Source organism: Armigeres subalbatus, chromosome 1, assembly GCF_024139115.2.
Source record: "Armigeres subalbatus isolate Guangzhou_Male chromosome 1, GZ_Asu_2, whole genome shotgun sequence".
Taxonomy (NCBI): Eukaryota; Metazoa; Arthropoda; class Insecta; order Diptera; family Culicidae; genus Armigeres; species Armigeres subalbatus.
Genome location: NC_085139.1, coordinates 164303836 through 164318211, shown reverse-complemented (window position 1 = coordinate 164318211; position 14376 = coordinate 164303836). Strand labels below are relative to the sequence as shown.

The 14376-nt window shown below is 39.2% G+C and overlaps 1 protein-coding gene across 8 annotated transcripts in view; it reads right to left on the bottom strand.

Annotated features, from left to right (window-relative positions):
* Positions 1-14376, bottom strand: part of LOC134205474 (cAMP-specific 3',5'-cyclic phosphodiesterase-like) — a 199647-nt gene that overhangs the window by 24883 nt on the left and 160388 nt on the right. Inside the window, exon 1 of one of the 8 annotated variants that reach the window (XM_062680747.1) lies at positions 9606-10841. The exons of the other annotated variants lie outside the window; for them this stretch is intronic. Within the exon in view, the coding sequence (XP_062536731.1) occupies positions 9606-10006 (401 nt within the window). The 5' untranslated portion in view covers positions 10007-10841. Of the gene's footprint in view, positions 1-9605; positions 10842-14376 lie in introns of those variants that run through there. 8 annotated transcript variants of the gene reach the window in all.

Below are 14376 nucleotides of genomic sequence, written 5' to 3'. Positions count from 1 at the left end.
AAAATGAAGAACATCCTATGACATTTTTATTTCATTTCATTTGCCTTACGTACAATATTTGTTCACAATATATGGCATCGAAAGACACATTATCAAATGTGCCCACAATATCTAAGAATGCACCTTACGATATTATAATGTTTCACACCGACCGATGCAGCCGAGCTACACGTCAAAAATACTTTTTTTTACAATGAACTGGTAGTAGTAGGTACACACTACGAAAAAGTCCTGTAACATTATGTCATTTAAGACCGACATATGCAAGAGAACCAAAAGACGCATAATTGCGTTCAAATTATTTTTTACAAGGCTCTGAAAATGTGTATCCTAAATTTTACACGGCCAAAAAAACTAATGTATGTAGCAAAAATGGTAAGGCCCAGCATGTCAATTTAACAGCAGATCTTATGAGTGGGAGTCCCGTTCGATACCACTCTACCTCCTGCTGCTTGGCAGAAGGGAGATCGAAGCTTAACATGTTCTACAATTTCATGAATATGGGGAAGCATCAGCCCATCCACTGCTTGTTCCTTGCAACTGCGCTGAAGGTGAAAAAGGGGAAATGAAAACAGTGCTCAGCTGATGCGTAAAGAAACTTGTAGGTATTCATGAGTCACTTTGTTTGTTTCGGGGCGCTTTGGATTTTAGTCATTCTTACTGTAAATTTAAGCCATTTGGTAATGTGAAGCATTTAAGGTGGTTATACAACAAAGCCACAAATCGGCCATCTTGGAAACCACGTGCTTTTTCAAGTGATTTTTTAAGAGCACGAATTGAGAGAACCACAACGCCCATGGGGATGAAACATTCGTAGATCGTTTGTTTACTCATGCTAAACAATCGACTTTAATTTCAGCATTGTACGAAAATTATTACGCTAGATTTGAACTTTTGATAATAGGAATAGAAAACCGTGTGGTGAATTTGAAATTCACCACATGGCTTGATTGTATAATCACCTTAATGGCTAGCATTCGGTATTTGATGACAGAATGATACTGCAAATATATTGTTTCGGGTGTCTGAAGCAAATATGACACAATATTATGTTATGATTGGATATGCATCTCAGTTGATTACGTCAGCTTAAAGGATTGCGTCCCTTATAAAATTGAGAATTTTTTGGTGTGTAGTTCTCATTGTTTTGAGTTTAGACATTTGCTGGTTTTGCATTAAATGCTCCATATAAGTAACATATTTTCTGTTGGATTATCAGGTGGTGTGCGACACCTTGCTGCAGACGGAAAAAGGGGAATTGGAAGCGTACTGAGGCCAAAACCTATAGGGGATCCCATCACAAAGAAAACACAATACCTACTAGAATTTTATTTACTCCATGGCAGCCTCCTGACTTTCACTTCTGCCAGGCTACTGCTGACAGCTGCAGCCTTCCTTTTTCTCCATCGGATTATGGGCATAGGAACGGTTCAAGTTCTACAACTTAGTGTCGATGGAATAGCTAAAAAGACGTAATCGTAAAATAGGATCCATAGATCGCGCCGCAGGTAGGTTGCTGGCTAGTCAGCAGGAGTCCAGCTGTAGCTTCGGACCAAAACATTCAGGAACTGGTCGGCAGATCTTTGATAGGCGCTGTGCAAGCGTCGGAGTCAAGCCACTTGTACAGGCGGATGTGCTGGAGAGATTATTGTACAAACGTCGAAAGAAAAGCCATTTGTACGGGCAATGGGTTAGAGAAGTTTTTGAGAAGAAGAGCCTAGGACGACTGGCTCAATGTTAGGAGGAGCAAGGATTTTAGCAAGGCGTGTACACTAAGGAGAAGTTTTGGAATATCATGCAGAGTTCGATACTTCGCTTTAGACGGAAGATGGGTAGGCACCAATTATATGTAGCTGCTCTTTTGTATATTCAAGAATATTGATAACGATGTATTGTTGATAGGCAGCAAAATAAAATTTCCAGTAAGAATTAGAAATTTTTCATAAAAACTTAGGAAATTGCCAATGATGAAGTCAGGTATGAGCAATGAATAAATATAAAATTTCCACAGAAATGCAAAATTTTCATAAACAATTGAGAATTTTCCACAAAGTGTTTTGTAAAGCAAAAATTGTAATTATAAAAAAAAATCTCCGTAAATAAATCAAAATGCCCAACGAAACAAAAAAAAATAAATATTTTTTTCCATAAAAAAATGAAGCTTTTCAACAAAATAAGGAATAAAAAAACAATAAAAAATAAGAAAATAAAAAAAATTTAAAAAAAACTATAAAAATTATAAAATTTTCCATGAACTTTAAACTTTTTTAAAGAAGAAAATTTTCCGAAATCCCGGAATTTTTGTCCCGGGATGTCCCAGGATGGAAACTCTAGTCGCGATAGAGTGGGTATGGAGCATGGCTTTCAAATACAAATAACGTCAACGGTATTGGGCTCTAGAGATTGGGTATTGGGCTCAGTTACCAACTGCTGCAGATGGGACAAAAGAGCGTGGGTGGATAACGAAGGAGAGAAAACTGCAATAACTGGCGATATTGCCTCCTCTATATTATCAGTTGGTATCGGGTCAGTTACTCATCAATCCAGCTGATCAGCTGCAACGTTAGTTCGAGTACTTCGAGCAACTTCCTCAGTTTCGACACTTGACCAACCAACTTCAACATTTCGGCATGAGCCGCCAATGATGGGACGCATTACCCGCGTCAAATCAACTCCGAAGTCCAAGTCCGAAGCCAAACGAAGCATGAAATTTCTCAGAGTCCTGTGGTTAAGTACCTATAAGCAGAGATGCTCAAAGCTGACCCCATGCTATCCGCACAAATGTTGTACCAACTATGACAGTTCAGGCCGACTGTATGCAAGGTGCCTTTTATTATTTTTTACACTACAGCAGGTCAACGAATTTCACTAGTCTCTCAATTTGGTATTCATTGACTACGAAACAGCTTTCGATCGACTGGACCACGAAAATCTTAATGCGCTTAGACACAATGGAGTTCGTCGGCCTCATCTGCTTAAGGTCACTCCTCACGGAATCCAAGTTTCAAAGTGCTCGCGTTTTCGGGGGCACACCACCGAATACGGAAGCAACGTACAACTGTCATTTTTGTTATTTCAGGCATGTTGCGACACAGCAAAGCTAGATCAACAAAAATGACAGTTGTGCCCCGCCTCCGTATCGAGTGGTGTGCCCCCGAAAACGCGAGCACTTTGAAACTTGGATTCCGTGAGGAGTGTCCTTAACGGAGTTTTGTTTGACTCCATCCGAGTAGGCGCTGGAGTTATAATTTTAAAAACCTTCTCAGTACGTGAGGAAAGGACGAATAATGGCGACGATAATGAACTTCATGGGTGAGCTTGAGAATCTAATTTCTTGAAATTATGTTGTTTGATCACAGCAGGGAAGGGAAAATCAAACTTTCAAATAATTGAGGATGAACACCACTTTTTTCAACACATAATATCAAACACAATGCCAAGCATCAAATTGAACTTCATTGTTGACATTAAATTAGTTTTGGTAAGGTTGTAAACCTTAGATGATTGGTTCCAAAATTTGAAAAGTCATCGCCAACGACAACCCGCCTACTTTTCACCAACTTCGGAAGTAAAAGTGTTGCAGATGCCTGGGAGGCTGTCTGAAATCGTCAGATTTCTCTAGGTGACTCCGATCCCAACTCCACGGTCTGAAATCGACCCATCCGTAAACGTAAAGTTTCATCACCGATCTTTAAAGATGAGCCTCTGAGTTGTCCCTTCTGCGAAAATGTTAAGCTATCTTCTTCTTCTTTGTTAAGCTATGGAGCTATTTATTATGACTGTAGAGGAGTGCCAGCTTTTTGCGCCATGCCAGTGGATACATGCCGCTGGGAGGAGATAACTAGCGTACGTGGTGGAAAAGCAACATGCCTCAGCATGGGCAGACTACGCTGGAGTAGAGGGCAACAACCCAGAAGCGGAACTGGTTGAAGGTCGTCGACTGAGTAGTTAAAGTGGGATAAGCACATGAGTTCCAAGCCATAAAACACGCGTCTATCGATGATGGCCTGACTAATCCGTAGCCAGAGCGCTCTGTTATTGGGCCTGTGTGGTTTAGACAGGGTTAGGACTAGATGGATCCTAGTTTTAAAAATGACCTCAACTTCACGAAAATGTGACATGAAGAAAACTCCGAGCACTTTAATTTTTTTTTTTTGGAGACGGGATGTTCCCTTAACTTTATGCTCGAACCTGATGTCTCCCCGGCAAACATGTCTACGGATACAGTTGCTGGCGGTCATGGAGAATGACGGATTGGACTTTGAGCCGCGTGCGTGCGGGTTTGTCACCGACGACGACCAACATTGGAGAACCTTTTTTCTATGTTTACGGTTAGGAACCAACCAATCTTATTTTTAGAACTAGCCTTAGAAGAATGTGAGCCACCAACCGCGAGTTTGCATCGGTGGTGACGAAATCGAGGTGGTAGAAGAATTTGTGTACTTGGGCTCACTGGTGACTGCCAAAAATGATACCAGCAGAGAAATTCGGAGACGCATAGTGGCTGGAAATCGTACGTACTTTAGAAGTCGATCGAATAGAGTTCGCCGCCGTACCAAACTGACAATCTACAAAACGCTCATTAGACCGGTAGTTCTCTACGGACACGAGACCTGGACGATTCTCGTAGAGGACCAACGCACACTGGGAGTTTTCGAAAGGAAAGTGCTGCGTACCATCTATGGTGGAGTGCAGATGGCGGACGGTACGTGGAGGAGGCGAATATACCACGAGTTGCATGAGCTGCTGGGAGAACCATCCATCGTTCACAACGCGAAAATCGGACGACTGCGGTGCGCCGGGCACGTAGCCAGAATGTCGGACAGTAACCCGGTGAAAATGATTCTCGACAACGATCCGACGGGCAAAAGAAGGCGAGGTGCGCAGCGGACAAGGTGGATCGATCAGGTGGAAGATGACTTGCGGACCCTCCGTAAACTGCGTGGTTGGCGACGTGTAGCCATGGACCGAGCCGAATAGAGAAGACTCTTATATACCGCACAGGCCACTTCGGCCTTAGTCTGAATAAATAATTAAATACTTAGAAGACAAACGAAAATCATGCCTAATAGATGAAATTCATTTTTCGTTTCTATACTTTTTCTCCTCACTCATTTATCGCAAAACTTATCATCGAACAATTATAAAAAAATTATGGCCTCGATGCGATTTGAACCTAGAATATTAACAATAATAGCGCAGTATGCGTTCAGTCTAGTCACATCATTGCCACGCTATCTAAATGGAAGCACTAGGTTATTTGTTCCACAAAGGCTACGACAATTTGCATTGGTGCTGGTGCGAAAATGTTAGGATATAAAAGTAAACAAACAAACCGTCTTTTCGTGGCTTTGATAGGGAACGTAAAATGGTTATCACTCTTCAGACTATTTTTCTTTCGTAAAACGTAATTTCGCCGAAAATTTTCGTTAGTGAGCATACTCTGCTCTTGAGATAAAGTGGGCATTACGATCCCTAGTCGGCGTGAATGTAAATGTAGATGTTTGATGGTAGGAGGTAAAACACACGTTTCATGACGACGAGGACGAGTGTTGTATGGTGGACTTCAAGTGCATTGGTTTTTCTACAAGTCTCCCCAATAGTTGTTTAATTTCCACTAAAAATAACGGAGTTATAGGGCTAGTTGCATTGAAGATACCCAAACCTTTTCATTTATTATCATACTAAGACCAGAGTGGCCTGTGCAGTGTCGCCAACCACGCAGTCTACGGAGGGTCCGCAAATCATCCTCCACCTAATCGATCCTGTTATCCAAACATAACTCAACTAAATGATTGTAATTTAATTAACATTTAGTTTAAGTTACTGCAACAAGCGCTTCAACTCCGTTATGTTAAGTAGAGTTGTAGAAAAAACCTTCACATTAGAAGTCCATCATACAGCATATTTTGAAATTTTGCCTCTGGAATGAGTTATTGATAGACTACTAAATGGTCGAATTTAAATTACCGAATGATCAAAAAAATCCTTGGAAGTCAGGATGTCGGGATAGTGATGCTGAGCCGAAGCCATCAATAATCGATATCAACAGAAGTTTGAGAGCGTGAATTAAGGTGAGCTGGCTACACAGTATGAAAGAGTGGAGACGAAATCTGCAAGAAGCGCTGCACAATGGTCGGATTCGTCAAATTTCACGACATAAATCGATAACTCGAAAACCATCAGTGCTAGAGTTTTGACGTCTTCAGAAGAAATGATCTACAAGAAGAGATCTATTTTTGGTGTAAGTTGTCATTAGGGTGGCCCTTCGGTAACATATTTTTAGGATTGTATTTTTTTACTCTTTTGAGTTAGGAGTTCATATAATTCTACAAAGTTGTAGAGAATTTAATTCTAAGCATTTTTGTTTAATAAATATTTATTTTATCTCATATAGGTGATGTTTTATGACAAAAATGCTAAATTTAGATAGGGTGGTCCCAAAAAAATTGTTTTTAGCTTCCACTTTCATCAATTCAGAATATTTTCAAAAACTGTCTTAGCATCGCTTCATGGTCTTTGGATGGCGCATCTTTTGGTTACATAAGATGGTTGATAGCTTCATTTTTAAGCATATTATAAGCGTTTTTTCATGAAAAAGTGATATTTTTCTGAGCGTTCCACTGCAGCTAGTAGCAAATATTAGCAAAAATTTCAATCGTAATCTGAAAGTATACATGCAGGCCCATTAAATCCATGGTATTTCATTTGTCCATCTTTGTCCACTTTTGTTTGACGATAGTATTATTTTTGTACGAAAAATTAGGGTGAAACACATATATCATCTTTTGGATTTTCACAATATTTGGTAGAATAAAAGACAAGAACACCGTCTTTGACCAGAGGTCGTACAGACTGAACACTTAACACCTAGACAACTGACAGGACGCGTATCACCCAGTGGACTGGTGGAGAATTTTTCGATCACAAAAAGTTTCCTTCTTATCGAGGCGGGAATCGAGCCCACGCTCCATAGTCCATGCCTCTAGACGATTGACGGCGCTAACCGCAAGGCCACAAAGCCCACAAAGAATCGTTCTTTATCTAAAATATTTAAATCAACTCGTGTGGAAAAAAAGTCATAAAAATCATTTTGACATTTTAACTACTGGAACGGTTTTAAGGTGTTCTCATGAAATAAATCTCGCTTAACTTTTCAAAAGGACCTAAGTAACATTTTTTTCATGAATTATTTTGAATAGTGCAATCAATAGCTTTCATGTTGTTGTGTTGATTGCGCTATTCAAATAAATTCATGAAAAAAATGTTACTTAGGTCCTTTTGAAAAGTTAAGCGAGAAATGCTTAAGAGCGCTACTTTTGTGGCGAAATACAAAATCATAAAATTCAAGTTGGTTTTTCATGGCTAATTCGCAGAATAATTTCATTTTCACAGTTTCTAAGTAAGGGTCGCCAATACTACATATGATTCCATGAACATTGATAATTAGTCCAGTAGTTCAAAAATTATGTTTTAAAAAAATATGTTTGCCAAAATGTTAATTTTTTCGACCACCCTGGATCGAAATCGGACAAAATTAAAAAGTGAGTTTATTTATTTTCGAAAACGAATGATTCTACCAAATATTGCGAAATCAGAGATATGAGATATGTGTTTCCCATGGAATAGCTGATTTTTCATACAAAAACTAATATGATTATCAAACAAAAGTGGACAAACATGGACAAATGAAATACCATGGATTTGATGGGCCTGCATGTATACTTTCAGATTACGATTGAAATTTTTGCTAATATTTGCTACTAGCTGCAGTAGAATGCTCATAAAAATATCACTTTTTCATGAAAAAACGCTTATAAAATGCTTGAAAATGAAGCTATCAACCATCTTATGTAACCAAAAGATGCGCCATCCAAAGACCGTGAAGTGATGCTAAGACAGTTTTTGAAAATATTCTGAATTAATGAAAGTGGACGCTAAAAACTGGGACCACCCTATCTAAATTTAGCAATTTTGTCATAAAACATTACCTATATGAGATAAAATAAATGTATATTAAGCAAAAATGCTTAGAATTAAATTCTCTATAATTTTGTAGAATTATATGAACTCCTAACTCAAAAGGGTAAAAAAATACATTTCCAAAAAAATGTCACCGAAGGGCCACCCTAATGACCACCTGCACTAAAAATAGATCTCTTCTTGTAGATCATTTCTTCTGAAGACGTCAAAACTCTAGCACTGATGGTTTTCGAGTTATCGATTTATGTCGTGAAATTTGACGAAACCGACCATTGTGCGCTGGACTGGAATCCGGCAAGACTTTACAGGGCCTCATCAAAGAATAGAGACAGTAGATACGAATCTGGCCTGAGTTTAGGTCAAGGTTGAAGCGCGCAGCCGCCAAGGATAGAGAGATTTTATGTTAGTCCTATGCACCTCTAGGGGTGCTCAGAAAACACGGGTAAGTGAGAATACAAAAAAATACAAAGGCGAAAAAAATTAGGAAGTTGTGAGTGATGGTGAACTGACTTTTAAGTTTCATCACTCCCTACTTTCTCATTTTCGAGAAAAGGGCATTGAATAAGAAAATGTTTTGATTTTATGTGTCAAAGCATTTTTATAGACAGCATGACAAGACGCCGTCGATGAACCGCCATTTATGAATTCCTTGTCTCCCCCTTTTGACCCTTAAACAATTGGTACATCACCAATACACCTTTTCTAATAACTGTGCAAAATGTTAACTGCGTATCTTTCATACAACCGACAGAAACATTCTACAAAAATTGGTATGACTTTGAATTTGATTATGTTGACAGCGAATAAACTAAACGGAGCTCTAGGCTAATGTCCTATTTTGAACCCCTAGAGGAAGTGCTTCCCAATATCTATTGAAATGCAGGTTCGATACGGGCGGAAATTACACCATTTCAAATATGTAAGTCTTGTTTATGAAACTGACATTCGAAACGGGCTTCAGTTATTGATAAACCGGTAAAACTAAAACATTTTGAGTTTTTCAGCCTTGTATGCTTTTAAGCGTAACGCATTGTAACGTTTGCCTTCTTGCCCAAACTTGATTTAATTAAAATTTCACACAAAAAAACTAGTTAGACAAATGTAGTACAATATTACTCTCTTGAAACCAGTAATGGAATTAGCAGCGGCATTGATTTTGGATCAGAATTTAAGAAAATGTCACCTAGATGGTCCAAAATCTGTAGGGGTCCAAATCAAGTTGGTTACCCTATTCCATGAGAGTGCAAAAAGATCACTTATCAAGAAATATATTGTACCTTGCAACAAAATGACAACTTTCGTGATCATTTTCCAAGGCTCTCATAGAAAAATTTCTCCACTGTACAAATAGCACGTGCTATCCAAACATCCACCGCCGGAATGCACCACGTGACAACTAAATTTTAAAAAATGTCAAAGTAGTTTTTTTCTGGAGGTATGTTTTTCTTAGGCGACTATCTGGCGCGTATTTTTCGTTGCGTCCAAAAATGAGCGGAAGAGCAGATTTTTTTATGAGCGGTACAGTATAAAAACAATCATCCAGTTCCCGACCTTCGGTTCTGGGCCGATGAAAGTTCACATAGAAAACCATAAAAAGTGCATATAGCACCATCCTCCCCTACCTTCCCGTCGTGCGCCTCCGTCGGGTGAGACTCGTTCTGGACATGCATCGCCGAATGCGGGTCAGACTCTTGCGTGTGGTGATGCGCGCCGCCTCCTCGACCATTGACCGGCCACCCTCGTCCGTGTTGAAGATGTCCGAACATATCGAGGACGAATCCTGGCGACGCTTATCGTAGATTTTGCTGGTCGCGGAGGAGTAAAGCGTATCGCTCTGCAGGGACACGCACAGTTCCTCCAGCGAGGAGTTGAGGTTCGCCTCGACCGCGGCCGATTCGCTTAGTTTGGCGGGGTGGTGGCGGTCTTGATCCGCCGATGACGGCAAATTGTTGCGGACGACAGATTTTCGTTTCTGTGTTAGTCCACGGAGCAGCGAGAATAGTACAAATACAGCAACAATCATATCATTGTTTGTTTGACTGATACGGAATTCAAATTTTTTAATCTTTCAGCTCGGTAGCGAACGATTGCGTTGGTCAGTTATTCTGTTACATTGTAGTAATTCATCGAGATACAGCAGTTATGGAGAATTCAAAGATTTAGCGTCACGCTGAAAACTGCAAACCGGAATGCATTCACGTTATATACACAGCCGCAGAACGGTGAGAGGAAAACGTTTTCCTTCCCGGAATTTCAGTGCCCCAATTTCCGGAGAACGAGTTTTGCACTCCCCTGGCACGACCGCGAGAATTATGCAAGTGTTCACTTTCCGTCACGTTTGATTTTTTCGGGGAATTCCTAATCACCGCGGCACTTCCTGGTAGAATCGCAGTTTCAGTTGAAAAAGCAGTCACAAAGCATTGAAAATTGAGCAAACAGTCACATTTTATTTATAGATCGAAACACAGAGCGGAAGGTCCAAAACGGGAAGAAGGAAAATTTTGCGCGAGCTCGAATGTAAATAATGCTATCTATGACTCGTGTATGGTCGTCGTCGCATTCTAAAATGTATTCGCTACTGACTGGTTCCAATCCATGCCGGATAAGTACGCCTGCCCAGACTCTATAATCAATCATTGTGGTAGGTAATTGTTGTCGGCGCAGACGCCTCTCTTGCGAATGCCTCTCGAGATTGGCACCCATACAGCAAACGGGTATACCACCGCGAGCCCACATGGCACTGTGGGCTAGCGAATTTCGGGATTGCCCCATGATAGCCATTTACTATGGAATAAGCTTTCAAAATTTATTCAAAAGTACCCAAGTAGGAGAGAATAACAGATTTATATCATGCTGTGAAAACAATTTTACTAACAAAGGGAGTTATACACTTGGCTCAGGATGTTGTTAAAATACACACTGGAAGCTTTGATTTCGATGAATTTGCCTTGGGAAGGCAAAATGCGTGAAACTTACCCGTTAGGTTACCTTTTGTCGAGAAGGCTTATAAAATCTATGACATATACTCAGAAATGATTTTTGGGGTTACAAGATGGGGTCAAAAACATGATAAAATCGTGTTGAAAACGTAATAATATCGGGGGGTAGACAAAAATAGGCCACCACTGTATTCTACATAGCAAAGCCATTATGCATTAGTTTACGATTAAAATCAACTAGGCTAGAAGTCAAGGCCTACTTGTAGTTTTACAATTGGCTAACTAATGATTGAATATATTTACCTCACATTCGTTTACATCATGCTAAACATGATTGTCAGTTTTTCCGATAGATTTCATAAAGCAGCTTAACCCCGGGAGATCACCAATAGAAGGCCATCTAAGAAAAGTTTATTTTCAAAATCATTTACTTATTTCCCAGGTGATCACTAAGTGAAAACCGCAGCTATTAAAACTGTTAGCTGAAGACCAGTTCTTTTGGTGCATTATTTGGGAAAACACATTTTGGCTACTAATGGGCAGTAAAACACACCTGCGATTATTTCGCCTACTAACTATTAGAATAAAGTCGCAGTTCTTTAGGGTGAATTTACAGTTTTTTCACTGACCAACTGATGCTAGCCCAGAGGTAATGGATCTCGTTTATTTCGGGATTCCATCGAATTTCGTATTATTTTTTTTATATAGCATTCAACGTAGCAACCCATGAAGCCTATCAATTTGTTAACTTGTCATTAGATGAAATAAAAGGTTTGGATTTCTCTCAAAATCGGTAAAGTATCACTAACATACCTTTATCCTTCTCTCGGCTTTGCACCAATAGTTGCGGTAGTTTTTCTATAGTTGCGAGTCCCATATAAAAACAATGGGATTCAAAATATAGCAACTATTGGAACACTGCACAATAATTGGATGTATCATTTTAGGTAACAGTGGCGGATGCTGCTGCTATTGAAACACTTTTCGGATAAAATATAATCAATAAACTTAAATATGTACTCTTGAGGTTTATTAGACGGATACCACGACTTAAGTGTGTTTTACAGAGTCTTAGGGTATTTCTTAAATGTAAACATTGTGTCTAGCTGTCATTTAGTGCTCTTGAAGTTTTCGTGCTCAAAATTTGCCGATATTGTGTCGATATTGCTGATATTGTACAGCTTCACAAATATGCGGTCAATAGGTTTATGCAGATGTAAAGAAAAGCGTGTTTCTATCTCACCAACGATCGAGGCGTTCTTCAAAGATAACGGGCCGAATTGACAGAACTATCATGAAGGAGGCGGAGCAAGGATCAGGGACTATCAGCTCCAAAAATTGCGAAACAGATTGCAAGTGAGTTTTCAATTCAACTGACATCACGATCCGCACCAGTGAGCAATGCTATTTGGGTCTAATGACCAGCGTTGGGGCGCACATATACTCTCCAATAAAACGGAGATTTGAAGCACACCTCAAAACTGGTTTTACAATTCAAGGAAAATCGTATCAATTGTATCAAGGAGTAGCTAGCACAGTCTCCCAGCCTCCCACAGACCTTATTCCATCGAGCATCTCTGGTCAATTTTGAAAATTAAAGCCCAGAAGCAAAAACCAACATGCATCCAACTGAATAAAAAAAATTATAGAAACACAATATAATTTATTGTAACATTACTATCAAAAACAATAAATTGACCATAGATTATACTGTAGATGAAATAATAGAAATCCATTAGAATGTATTGTTATGAACCATTCAATTAATTGTAAATGAAGTTTTCGCATTAGAATGTACGGGTTGTTAAGTATAGTAACTATACGAAATCTGAGATTTATTTCATACACTTTTCTTGTCGAACAGTAAAGTGTATCCAAAGATTTTAAAGTACAAGATAGTCCACTCTAGAATATCACATACATGCTACTAGCGAACAACTTTTATTGACGGCAGCGCAAACTGGTGGTAAAAAGTCGGACCATTGCAGTAAAAATGATCAAATTAGCTCTGATTATTGATTGATATTGAAATGTCATTGCTTCCTCATGAACTCAATTCAACAGTAATGTTTTCCAGGCAGTTTGCCGAGATGATGGCGTACGCTTCGAAAACCAAAACGTTAAAGAACAAGGCGTTTTATTACAACTTGAACAACTTGCTTTTACGAGAAATTTTATGTTCGCTAGTTCCAAATGTCCCCATTGGGTAACAAACTTTTAAAGCATGTCGGGTTAAAGCCTGTTAGTTGGGAAAAGAGACCCAGAATACTCACGGTGGCTCTGGCTGACTTATTTTAGGAAGCTACTTAAGGAAAGCTATATAAGGAAACTTATGAACTGAAATGTTCCAAAAACAATTGCAAGTATTGTTACATTAGAGTACTTTGTTGACGTATTATATCCACGGTGTTGATACAATATGTGCAACCATTAAGAAACAATATATCCTATTGTATATCGTAGAGCATATGATAATTCAATTGTTTACACTATTTAGTTTATGGTACTGTCTTATCCGGGCAGCAATTGCGGCAGGTAATATTTTTTGAATGGGACAAAATCACTTTGGAAACAACTGCTGAGCTTGTTGAGTCGATGCCATGACGATGCTGTGCAGTTTTTGAAGCCAAAAGTAGTCACACGAAGTACTAAAGCTAGGTAAATGGATACTAGAGTTTCCATTTCCCGGCCATTTTTGCTGTCTCGGGAACGGGATGAGATGTCTTGTATATCCCGGGAAATCCCGGGATCCCGGGAATTTTCGATGTTTTTAAAAACATATTTTTTTTGTTTTGAAAAAGTTTTTTTTTTTAAGTTTAGAGGTAGAGTTCATATTTTAGAAAGGCCAGATGATACAGAATTCATATTAAAACTAAATTTAATTTAAATCGATCTTCAAGAAGCAAATAGTTTTTGCGTTTGTATCGGAAAGTAGGGATTCTGGAACAAATGTTCGCCGAGTTCGCTAAGTTTTCATTCAAGCAGCGTATTTTCTGTGGCAATACTAGGTAGTGTCAGGCACCTCGCTGTAGACCGAAGATGCGCAGTGGAATCGTACTGGGACCATAAGCTCAAGAGTCACAACGAAAACACAATATTAGAGTTCCCTATACTCCATTGCAGGTTACAGACTGATACTTCTACCAGCAGTTACAGCTCTCCCTATTCAACAACAGGTTATAGGCCCAGGAATTGTTCCAGATCTATAACTTAGTGTCGATATACTAGTCCCAAAGGATTGTACGACAATTCCCCGAAAACCAATTCCCCGAATGCAATTTATTTTGTTGCCCCCTAAAAATATTATTTTTTGGCAAAAAAAAATCCGAGGGGGGGAGACAAAATAGATTTTAAATATTTGTATCGGCCTAATTGCTTCATATCAATCATTTATTATACCTGGCAAGCGTGGTACTTGCTTAGGAAACAAATTATCTCTTCTTTTTGCTATATT